Genomic DNA, 13,041 nt, shown 5'->3' on the forward strand with positions numbered 1-13,041 from the left:
CCAAGGATGGACCTCTGTGGAACCCCTTTTGTTATCTGAACACTGTTTCACCTCCAACCATCTATGAATACAGTTTGGGTGCGAGAAGAGAGGTAATTTTGTAACCATTCTACTGCGTGTTTGGAGAAACGGAGGCAACTTAGTTTACCAAGTAGGGTGTTGTGGTCGACTGTATCAAAGGCTTTGGACAAGTCAAGAAAAAGACAGGTGCAGTACTGCCTATTATCAATGCTCCTGTAAATGTGATTTAGAGCCTAATGCAGATGTGGTGCTGTATTTTTTTTTGGAAACCAGATTGGTTTCGACGTAAGAGGTTGTCGGACAGGAAACTGCTAATTTTGTAGCTCAATCATTTTTCAAAAAAAATCATCAACGGGGACAAAATTGAGATCGGTCGGGAGTTAATTGGATCATCTTTAGGGCCCCCTTTGAAGTGGGGTGTCGATTTGGATGACGTCACCTTATGATTATTAATGAGGGGGGAGGGTGCTCCATGTGGAGTGACGTCACCTGCTCATGATTATTAATGAGGGGGGAGGGTGCTCCATGTGGAGTGACGTCACCTGCTCATGATTATTAATGAGGGGGGTGGTCCATGTGGACAATACCCGTTCATGATTGTGGGAGGCTGGTCGACGTGGAGTGACGTCACGAGCGTTGCACAGGCATTATTGGCTCATTATAGGTAATAATAATGGGGGGGGTCCATTTGGAGGACGTCACCTGCTCATGATTATTAACGAGGGGGGCTGTTCGATGTGGAGTGACGTCATTTGCACGATTGTGGGAATACTCCATATTGAGTGACGTCACCCACTCATGATTATTGAGGGAGGTGCTCATTTGAGGCCCTCACCTGCTCATGCATATTAATGAGGGGGGCTGGTCGATGTGGACTGAAGTCACGAGCGTTGACAGACATTCCTTGATTGTCGCAGGTATTGGGAGAGCAAACAAGCCAGCAGTGGTACCAAAAACCCAAATTTTTATTGCATAATCAGTGCTCCGTCTACATTTGGAATGCATTCAAATATTGTTTTACCTTGTACACAAAATTCACTTTCAGATATTGTTTACTCCCAAAGTAAAGTAATATTTTACAACATTAGCATTCCCTTTTCCATTCAAACCTTTGGGTTTATCACATGCTTGGTCAAGGTAATGACATTTAACTGAAAATGTACTTTAGATGAACCAAAACCATTCCATTTCGCAATTATTACCCCCACCCCAAAAAAATGTCTAACTGAATAAATAAAAATATCATTCAGTGAATATATATTATGAAAAGGAAATCCAGACTTTTGCATTTCCCTTAAGGAGCGGGTGGGGGTGAAATATTTTTCTGACCATTTTGGTTAATTTCAACCAGAAAGGAATTGTAATTTTGAATGCACACTGAATTGGAGACGCAACAAGCGGGCAAGAAGGGAGTTTTCATACTTGGACAGATTTCCACTGCACTTTGAGCCCTGGCTCACGTTTACAATAGAAATGTAACCATCTGCACCCCTTATCGCAATATACTTTAGGTCAGAACTGCGCACAACAGTCCTCAAACTCTTGCCAAAAAAAAGATTCCACAGGGTCTTCTTCAACTTGAATTTTATATGGCGGACTTTACCGTAGTGAACTGGGGTGATCTGCCAATGGTAATCTCCCCCCCCCCGCCCACCACATCCCCGCGGCCACCACCCCCCTCCTCATTAGGGGGCATCATCCATCGAGATGTCGCATCCCAGCTGGCAACGGAGAGCCCGTGGTGACGCACGGCGAATCTCCTCTCCTCACTCGGACTTTTCCTTCTCGCGATAGTGAAGGAAGACGAGAGAGAAGAGGAAGACGCCGAGCATCATGGAGAAGGAGCTGGCGTAGTACGGGTAGGCCGACGGGATGAAGCGTTCGTACTGCGTGTGCTGCAAAGGCCTCACGGACACCTGTGGGCAGAGAACGATTTTTCTTATTATATATTCAATTAATCCTTTAATCTCTCTCAATACCTCATCCCAATAGAGCTATTGATGTCATGTAATTAAATCAAACAACTATTTGGAGCCTCATTTTGTAAAAATTCCAACTCTGAAAATTAAAACTGTCGTGCTACAAACATTACTTTATGTATCAGACTGGGTGCGAAAGTGTTTTCCCCCCACTGTATGGACCAGAGGTCACTTGAAGGGAACTCAGGATTAGTTATGTGGTATCTGCTTCTGTGGACCAACTCTCTAATGGGTGAGGGGGGTGATTGTATTGCACTGTGAGAAAGTGGATTCCTTGCTTCATGACACCAATAGCACAATCGTGATTAAATTGGGGGGGGGGGTTAAGAAACGCAAGAGCTGAGACTGCAAGTTTCTTATTAACGGGAGACGTGCACAGTGCTTCACTCGATCCAGGCAGCATTGCTTGCTGTGCCACATTCACTTCATGTTAGCAGGATGACACTGAAGGGTGGGTTGAGAGTGAATGTGTCCGTACCTGAGTGGTGGAGTAGAGGTGAGTGTAGCCCAGTCGATTGTAGTCGATCTTGAACTGAAAGACTCCGTACACATCTGGTAGCGTGAACTGGGTGCTGTACCGATTCCCTGTATGATGATAAAACATGGGTAATTTATATACTCTGTGTATAAAAACAAAGATTCCCCCCGTATAGCCTTAACAGACTGTTGGGGAAAGTGCTGTTCAGCGAGCACCTATGAAGGCCAGCACGGTGCACCAGGGGGTGGGGGGGTAGCCAGCACTGCACCCATATAGCAACACACCCACACACACAAACCCCCTATGACAAAATCACAGAAGGGTCCCCCCCACCACCCCCCCCCCATCAGAGACATCCTGGCCACCAACCTCAGCAGGTGGGTTTGTGAACCTGTCGAATTGACGGACTTCTAGCGAGCGACATCTCCTCGTGTGCAAGCGTGGGGTGAGGTTTCCCCGGAACTTCCATTCGCAGTCGCCCTCAACTTCTCCCTTTCACTGCCCGTCACATTTGCTCGCTGGTCTATTTCCGTTCTGCGCTTTCTTTCCCCTCCGGTTCATGCCCTTTCACCCTCTCACCACCCCTCTCCGTCTCTTCTTCCCTTCCGCTATCTCGCACCCTCACACCCCCCCTCTGTTGTGATATATAGTATGGTAGTACGAGTATGGTTGAGAGTACGATGTGAAAGCACATCTCCCAACTCCACCCCCCCCCCCAACATCCTCCCCCACCCAGCCACAGACGCCGCCCACTGAATGCAACATGCAGCCAGACTGGAATCCAGAGGTCATCCAGAAAACAAAAGTTTTCTTATCAGGGCCCCATGGGTGTATTGGTGCAGTCTCCCGATTAACATTAACAATCGCTCTGATCTCTGCATACATGGGAGATGAAGACGGGTCACTGGCCAAAATGTCACCTATTATATAGAACAGGCTGGCCAGCTTGTGCTTAAACGAACCATTTCTGGCAAACCATTGGGCTCCAGGTGTACGTGCAAATCAGAAGAAGCGTTGAAGCCGTGCGTTTCTGGGACAATCCACGGATGCTGCCTCACCGCTCCTCTTCAGGTAGGTCCTCACGAAGGGGTCGATGCGCACAAACTCCAGCTGCACGTCTTTCCCATCGTAGGGCACCCACTTGCCTTCCTCCAGCTTCTCAATGACAATGCTGAACTCCTGGAAGGGGGTCAAGGACAGACATGGGGACAGAGGGCATTAGTTTTGCTGAACACTCGACTAACGTTAGTATTAGCACGGGTGGCTACGTACCGTGGAAAAGAAGTTCAACATACATACAAAAATTGGGCGCGTGTCAGTACTTGGGGGTTTAGGATAGTTTTCGGAACCATGTGAATGTAATAAGGGCTAGTGCTAAGATCAAAGCATCAGGGACGGTGTTAGTGTTATAGTTAGCATAAGGACTGTGTGAGGTAGTGAGAGATCAACAAATCATGCGGTGTCCACACCGATTGTCACTTCTTTCGGAAGTGATCTTCCTCCCGTTCATCTGCTCACTTTTGTCTTCCAGAATAGTTTCCAGAACAAGTAACGTCAGGAAATATTGTTTTTCTTTAGCGTCTTTCTTTTTCAGAAAATGTGTAATCAGATATTTAAATTTATGGTTTGTTAAAATCGACGTTTAACAAACATAACCTACAGATCAGGAGCTGTCAATTGACACCACTTAACTCTCGGTCTTTCACACCTAGGAAAAAATTGCAGAATATTTGGCTGCTTTACATTTCCACATGACAAGCTACTTTCGTCGAGCTCTCATTCATGGCGAGGTCGCTTCTGAAAGAGACCTATAGAGTTCAGTGGACCTTACCTGTTAAATAGTTGATAGTTTACTTTCAGTATATCCATCAATGTCACCATTGCTAACATTACGGGGATTTTTCGATTTAAAGCTTTCGTGACTGCAGACATTCATCTTCTTGGTTCTTTTGGTAAAGTCACGTAGAAGGGAAGTAATATTAGTTATATATTATTATATTATTTTATAATATAATTATATTATATTATTTTATTATGTTTCATTTTTATTATTTTATTACTTCCCTTCTACGTGACTTTACCGAAAGAACCAAGAAGATTGACGGGGATGCTCACCACCAGGTCGGTGACGGTGTAGGCAGCTGGGGGGTCGGCCTCTCCCACGGGGTGGTGCTTCGCATCCCCGACCCGGAGCACTCCTTCCTCCTTAAACACCCAGCGTGACAGTGCAATGGCCAGCTCCTCGTTGCCAGCCTTGTTGAACCTGTTTTCGATTCAAAACACATTTCGATTTAAAGCTTTCGTGACTGCAGGGATTCATCTTCTTGGTTCTTTCGGTAAAGTCACGTAGAAGGGAAGTAATAAAATAATAAAAATAAAACATAATAGAATAATTTTATTACTTCCCTTCTACGTAACTTTACCGAAAGAACCAAGAAGATCAAAACACATTGATAGCATTTCACAAGGGCAGTGGCGGAGTCGTTCGCGCACGGCCTAGAATGACAGGTCACGCGCAAGAGCAGAGGAAGAACCCCGGCCGGGGAAAGCGGACAAACCTCTTCGAGCCCGGAGTGGACTTCTGCACGGGGGAGTTGAAGGCGGCGTTACTGAAGAAGTCGAGAGAGCCGGAGAAGATGACACGGGCGTTGTTTCTTCCTTGGAGCCCGGCAATGAGCAGCGTGTTCTTGCCGACTGCGTGGGGGTACTGCAGCGACGGCGTCAACAAGAAAAAAAACTTTCAATAACGCGCTCAGATGGGCCAGTTTCTGCGAGTGCGACGGGAAAGGTGTTAATTAGATCTGGGATCAGGTATAATTCAGCAGCATAAGGACATTAAATTAATATTACGTTGCGATTACAAATCAATTACAATTCCAAACCACATACATGAACGAGGAATGCACAATTCCATGCATATCCTGATGGAATCGCTGCAATCCATACCGCGTCTATTGCATCCTTAGGGCTGGCTGAAATAAATTAGCATTCAACTATAATACATTTCAAAACCGTTGCTTTTTCCTCCTGCCATACAAAAGAATTGGCCCCAGTGCGGTGCAAAAATCTAAATTAGGACTACAGGTGTACCTGGATATTTATGCATGAATATATATATCGAAGTTGCGTTTAAAAGTGTTACTCAAGTAGATTTTTGGTGGGAAAATATTTTCTTCGGAAGGCATCTGAGGCTATATAATGGGACCTTATGAGAGAATACACGGTACGATATTTTCATGAACGCAACCCAAACGTATAGAGGCACGCCCCATACAATTCTTGTCGGTGCGACATGATTGGTTGAAAACTTGGTGTCTCACCGAAGCGCCGTTTGAGTAAAATCACATTTTGGAAAATGATGAGATGGATAAAATATATATCTCGTTAAAATTCAGGCTCAACTATGTTTAGCTTAAGAGATCTTACGAGATCTTACGAGATCAGGCGAGTTCCGGTTTGTTTGGTCATATACAATTAAATCACAAGCGCTGCTTGAATCCAATTCGATCACTTCAAGTGTCGTAGCAACGGCAAGATGTTGTGCGTGTGTGCAAACCTGGGTCACGGGCTTGTCTGGGAAGAACGAGTAAGTAGTGGAAGATCCGGTCAAGATGTCCAAGACCAGTGCGTTTTCAGGGTCAGCCACCATGCTAGACGCGATAAAACAAAAACACGATGGACAACACACACATTACAGAATACGGTTTGAAATCTCTCCCACTCAAAAATTCAGCTTCTCGACTCCAGCGGTACTCGTCTGCTCTACCATTTTATATAATAGCCCGGTGCTGTGCCACTAGCCCCATTTCAAAATCACACAGGGGAGAGGCATGTGCTTGTTAGGCAGGGGAGTACGGGGCTTCCCACTATATCGTGTAAACTTGTCAGTGGTGAATGTCAGGTACGATGGTGACTGGTGAGTTTTCAGGGACTAGTGAATGCCTGAACGTATTTTTTGTCCAAATTATTTGGTGATAATTGAGTGGTGCACGAGCACAAAAACACCTCCCATTTGTCAATAACAGTGGTTTAAATGGGTGATATTTTGGGCAATGGCCTTTCTTCACCTTGCATAGAGGATGTGGGCATCCAGGATGTGCTATGAAGAGCAGCCATTACCCAAAATGTTGCATGTTATACACATTGTTCTTTATAAGGCAGTGTTTTTGACAAATGCGTTGTGTTTGTCACTTTTTGTTTGTCTGCTCACCCAACGCCACGGAACAGGATGGGGTTTCCCGTAGGCTCCCCAACGACCATGGGCACCTTGATGAGGTTGTCAGCATCAGCCACCACCAACGTGTGCTAAAAACAACAAAACCAACAGGCGTTTGAACCACGCAAAATTTTGCTCATCCGCTTTATTCTTAAATGGCACTTTGCATGTAGATTATGCCGCAGATGCTCCATCAGCAAAGCATACGAGGCAAATGTGATTTAAAAAAAAAAACATCTGGCAACATTTGATACGATTTAACCGATTCATATTTTTTATGCGAGGAGTTTTTTTTACATGAATAACTAGGTTATAGCCTCCATAAGAGCACATCGAGACAATGTAAGCATTTTGTACAGATGAATAAATATATTTGCCGCCACAAAACCATTAAGTCACATAAAACATGATTTAATAATGAAAGCAAAGGCAAAACTGACAGCTACAGCTTAATATGAATAATTTAATAAAATAATAACCTGTGGCCATAAATATACATGATGTAAATAACTTTGTTCACCTTGACTGAATACCGAATCCTTAATTATAATTACGCGTGAATAACGTGTAAGATGGATACTGACATTCTGATGCAAATAAATAATTACCAGAAAGAAAATCAGCTTTTTCATACAAATGAAAACTTATTTTTCACCCATCAGCCGATATACACCCATGTCTTCCAGTAACCATTTGAGTATAAAAAATGTGTGGAGAAATTGATTCCTGTCTGTTCATTAGATAGCATTAACCCATTATTCTCCACCAAGCACAAGGCACGGACCTCCCCCTCGTCCGAGATGTCGTAGCTGTGATGATCAATCACGGCCGTCTTCTCTTCATCAAACTCAATGCCACACTCGCTCCCCAAGTCTCTGATAGGGTCACCTAAAATACATCACAACACACAAACAACAACATCGACAACAAGCCACCCCAAGAGCTAAGGGGTCAGGATGCTAAGGCGGGCATTGGCTGAGATTACGAGTTTAGGTCTGGGCGACTATTCATGATTTAACATGGTTCTCAAGTGTAGCGAGTTGGTGTCTCGTCCTGGTTACTGAACCATAAAAACACACTACAGGTTCGACTTGCGATTCCCCGATTTTACGACCTTTCTAAAAGTAACCAAGACCCCCACAGTAACGACCAAAACTCGTATCTACGACCGCCGAGCGACTGCAACCAATACCGAGTCGTATGGCGTCGAGTGTGCGTATGTCAGGCACAGACGCTGCGCCATCTGGCGACGAGTGCGTGCAAAACATGTGCACAGATGGTGCCACTTTGCTCTTCCGCCGTAAACGTATGTACAGTATAGCCTGACAGTTTGCAACTGCGCCGAGAGCGGCGTTCTCTTTCGCAACGCTCTTCACTTTTGTACATTTTCTTCAAATTTTGAAAAATGTTCGTCTTTCGTTAAGTCCGAGCAGAGGAAATGCGATGCACGTGCAGAAAAGTACTTAAGGATTTTCAAATGTGTTTGGTTTAACTTGATAAAATGTTGGTCAAGGTTATGTTAAGCTACAATAAATGTTTGTTAGGGTTATTTTCATTCGTGGCCAATTTTGGTATTTTTACGGTATGTAATGGGTTTCCAGGAACGCAACCCCAATGTATAACATTGGGCCCTATGGGACATGAGGGGGTTCGACGTCGACTTGCGACCGTCGGCCTGAACCAATTAGGTCGTAGCTGTGGGGGTCACCTTTATAAAGTTTTCATCTCATAAAAAAGCAAGATTCCTGCTCCTAAGCTTTCTAAATATCCATCTACTTCAGTGCCATTTCACGAATACGTTTTTGTGCCAGGTTATGTGTGAACATGTAACACTAGTTCGAATTAAAGTTGTCAGTCGAAAGGAAATCTCAGAATTAGTTAAGAGATCTCCTTTAATAGCCCATAAATGACACTGCGTCTCAATTCCCTGCACACCGAGGGCTCACCAATATCAGAGCTTGCAGCCACCAGCACATTTCCCCCTCCATCTATGAATGACGTGATCGTTTCCACATTGATGTTTCCTCCGAAATCTGTTTCAAAGAAACACACAAAAAATAACAGCGTCGTCAATTCTGAGATGGCAATAACGTGGTACTGTCAGCAACTCGGCTGGCCAAAATACATTTTCATACATCAGGTATTTATGAGTTGTAACTTGGAGAAACTTCAGAAAGCATTCAAAGCAAATTATTTTCATTTTACCACCATGCAAGTAGTAAGTGATTCTGGGCTTGTTTTTTGCAAAAGGATATTGGTTAATCTCATCTATTCACAATTTATATTGGAATTTGATTATTATATTCACATTTAGACTAATGTATAGAATTACATTAAAATATAGTAAAAACGCATTAAGTCATAGATGTGCTCCTTTGCGTATTTCTAAACAAATCAAGAAATACTCAGATTGTAAATGTTGTGGCTTGGCTCTCCAACACACCGTGTGCTGTACTAGTGACGAATTGGCATGTTCTGTTTGAGTAACAACCCTTACTAGTTGGCTGTGTCGGTTGGTGGTGGGTTTTAATGACACATTTATATTATAAATAAATGCTTGTATTAATCTCATTATCCAAAATCCTGAACCTTAAGTTATCTTCTATAATAGTTCTTCTGCCTAATCCACGGTTACCATGCCACTTGTCTCATCCCCACAGTCACCCACCTCTCTCAACCCAATGCCTCAGTCACCAGCACAAACATTCAAATGCAGTACATATACTAGGGTCTTGTTTTTGGTACACCTATCATCCCGTTCCTATCTGGATGACTACGAGGACACAATCTTGGAATATACATTACGTTCATTTTTTTTACGGTGACATTTCTCACTAAACTTTTATTTTACCAGGTAAGGCCCAATGAGCTCTATGGCTATTTTTCAAATGCAACCTGACCACAAATGATAGCTCAACGAAGTGGCTTATCACGTGGAAATTGTAGCGGCCAAATGCTCTAAACGCATGTTTCTAATGTGGAGGGAAAAACTGGAGGACCCAGGGAAAAATCCACATTACAACGGGGAGAACATATAACTTCCAAAAATATACAAACATCAGGGTCAGGATTGAACCCATAACCTCCTGTATACCAGGCAAGGTAGTTAACATATCACCACCATGGCCTCCCATGTGTAGTGTAGAAACGTGAAGTTCAGATTGAACATCAGAATCTTTATTTAACCTGGAGGATGAATCTGATTAACTATGAAGCTCTTTTTCACATGTCCAGGAGGGGCAGGTCAGCAAGTTACATGAATAACCAAAGGACCCGGAAGACAAATCCACGTGACCACGGGGAGAACATGGAATCTCCAAATATACAACCGTCAGGGTAGAATCCACGGCCTCCTCCATACCAGGCGTAGGAGATAACATCTCGACACTGCGGCACCCCAACTAGGTCCTGCATAAAGTACATGCAAATATCTACCTACGAAAATTGCACGTGGACTTCAACATCAGCAACAACACGACCATACCATCAACCAGACCTGCACCATAGCAATGACCTCTATGAACCGCATCTAAAACACCACCACACCACCTCCAACACACAACCACTACCAGCACCATCACAACCAGTATGTAATTACATTTCATTGGAACTGCACAATTATAAATGTGGATTACAGGGATCACAGTCACGTGCACCTTGAATTTTTGTGTCGTGACAGTAACTAGTGCTTTAATAATGACCAACGGTGTTCCTTTTTCATCTATTTTAATCAATGCGGTTCTGTGCTACGTGCAATCAACGTTTCTATGCATGCGCCTTTATCTGGGAAATGCCAATGCAATCAGCACGTGTGTCAATATGTGCACAGTCCAGGGCTTTACCTTCCACAGACGGGGAGAATATGATGAGATGATCGTACAGGAACTCTCCATACTTGATCAGAGACAGGCTTGGGTCATCGGCAGTCTTGTATGTCAGCTCAAATCCTCGGTCTGCGGTCACAATCATGAGAATGTCAACTCATGCTACGTGCTTATTTTTGATGCACAATTTTATTGTAACCCAACTTTATAGCTGACAGTTGCTCTACCCTGCGTTACAGCCCTCAAAGCAATACAATCTACATTTATAAATCATAGGACCACTGGGGCGGGGAGGAGGTTGGCACAGAAACCCATAGGTTTGCATACAGCCCCATAGACTTGCAGAGCCCCATAGACTTGCACAGAGCCCAATAGACTTGTGCAGAGCTTCATCTTCTTGGTTCTTTCGGTAAAGTCACGTAGATTTGAAATAATAAAATAATAAAACATGATATCACATAATAAAACATAATTATTTTATTATGTTTTATTTTATTGTTTCCAATCTACGTGACTTTACCGAAAGAACCAAGAAGATGAATCCCTACAGTCACGAAAGCTTTAAATCGAAATTGTGCAGAGCTGTATAGACTTGTGCAGAGCTGTATAGACTTGCGCAAAGCCCCATAGACTTGCATACATACCCATATACTTGAACACATACCCATTGACTAAGATCCATAGGCTTCCATATACAACCAGACACTTGCAAAGAAACCCACAGATTTGCAGACCCGTAGACTCTCATAAATCAAAAGACGTGCATACTCATACGGAGCGCCGAAATATAACCGCCTCCACATTCACCGTTGCGCACTGACCAGCGTGGTGAAGTATGCTCGAATAACCCCCTTGCCCTAGCACGACCCACACGCTGTACACCAGGGAAGGAGGGGGGGGGAGCTCATCCAGCAGTGGAGTGAACATCGCCAACTCGATCCTTCCTCTTAACGGCAAGGCCTGGCCTAGGCTTTTGACAGGCGCGGCACCTGCGAGCGACGAGAGAAAGACGGAGTGCGTGTCCTTGATGGCGTGGTTGTCCAGCAAGACGAGGGTCTTCCCTCCTCCGTGCACGAGGCTCGTGGAGCCCAGCAGGAGGACGACGAGGAGGAGGAGGGGGGAACGGAGAAAGAGCGGAGAGAGCGGCGAAGGAGACACGGGGGCAGCCATGACAGCAAGATGCGCGCACGGATACAAGAGCGGGTGACGCGCCGCCGGCTTCTCCGTCGTGGCAGATGTCGATCGCGCGCGAGGTGCTTTGGTCTAACGGCGAAATGAGTCGTGAGTACACGCGGGTCCAGATGCCTTTGACGCCGTGGGAGCTGCGATAGAAGTTGAGGAGGCGCGGTGGGGAACGTGCGTGGGACTACTTGGCGAGCGCGGTAGGATTCTGCAGGAAGCGGTTGGCCAATGAGCGGGGGCCACCTGGGCCTGCCACGTCACGTGCTGCAGCAGTCGTGGAGCGCGTGGCAGATGATGAGTGAATGGGTCGCGAGTGAATGAATGGGGGAATTGATGAATTAAAGAGTGAATCATTGGATGGGTCAAAGGTAATTGAACGGTCGAAGGAATAGGGGAATTGATGAGTGGGTGAATTAATGCGGGGGGGCGAATTAAACACATTCCTGCGGAGGGAGCTGGTAGGAACGTTGGGTTGCTCGGTCAATGGCCAGGGTCAACGGCGTCGTGGTGTATTCCGCAAATATGCCCGACTGTGAGGGCGGGCACAAGCCGGCGTGAGTAGGTTAAACGTTTAGTTCTCCCAGGTTTTTTCGGTAAAGTCACGTAGAAAGTAAAATAAAATAAAAACAAAAATCACGACGTTTCGGAGGCAACACAAGTCTCCGTCATCAGGTGGGACCGTCACAGCCAGATTAGCTGACTTTAGTGACTTTACCGAAAAAACCTGGGAGGATGATTCCTTGCAGTCACGAAAGCTTCAAATCTAGAAATAAACGTTTAGTTTTATAAGGGCACCACGGGGTGACCAGCCCCTCCCCACCCAGCCCCACCGCTCCCACCCCCCACCCAGCCCCTCCCCACCCTCCCCTCCGCACCCGGCCCCACCCTCCCCACCCAGCCCCTCCCCACCCAGCCCCTCCCTCCCCACCCAGCCTCTCCTTCCACGACGGACGGACACAATAATCCCCTGTGGGCTGGTGTAACCAGTGGTTCCTACAAGTATTAGGGGGTGAATCAGTGGATATATGAGTAAATGCATTGTGGAATGAGCGAATTATATACATCAGTGAATGAATTTGTGAGTGAATGAAGTAAATTAAATGAAACAATAGATAAATGTGTGAGTGAATAGATGAACGATTGGGTAAATGAATGCGTAAATGCATACGTGAATACATAAATTCATAAATTAATAGTTTAATTTATGATTAAATTTGTGGATGAATGAATTAATTAACGTGCTATCTATGGGACCCTGTTTGCCTGTATCAAGATGATGACTCTTGTCGGAGCGGCGAAGCGAAACGCTCTATCCGATATTCGGAAGCCACTGGAGCTAAG

At 45.0% G+C, this 13,041-nt stretch overlaps 1 protein-coding gene across 1 annotated transcript; it reads right to left on the minus strand.

The window, feature by feature from the left end:
- Positions 1-963: 963 nt before the first annotated feature.
- Positions 964-11,821, minus strand: DDOST (dolichyl-diphosphooligosaccharide--protein glycosyltransferase non-catalytic subunit). The gene is made up of 11 exons (XM_078607730.1): positions 11,508-11,821; positions 10,537-10,647; positions 8,641-8,727; positions 7,479-7,582; positions 6,689-6,783; positions 6,035-6,128; positions 5,037-5,185; positions 4,594-4,741; positions 3,537-3,657; positions 2,479-2,585; positions 964-1,937 (listed from the first exon to the last, which is right to left on the minus strand). The coding sequence occupies exons 1-11, from the start codon at positions 11,686-11,688 to the stop codon at positions 1,788-1,790; spliced, it is 1,347 nt and encodes a 448-aa protein (XP_078463856.1). The 5' UTR covers positions 11,689-11,821; the 3' UTR covers positions 964-1,787.
- Between the last annotated feature and the right edge of the window lie 1,220 nt (positions 11,822-13,041).

The sequence above is a fragment of the Lampetra planeri genome, chromosome 28 (assembly GCF_965212315.1).
Source record: "Lampetra planeri chromosome 28, kcLamPlan1.2.h2, whole genome shotgun sequence".
Classification (NCBI taxonomy): Eukaryota; Metazoa; Chordata; class Hyperoartia; order Petromyzontiformes; family Petromyzontidae; genus Lampetra; species Lampetra planeri.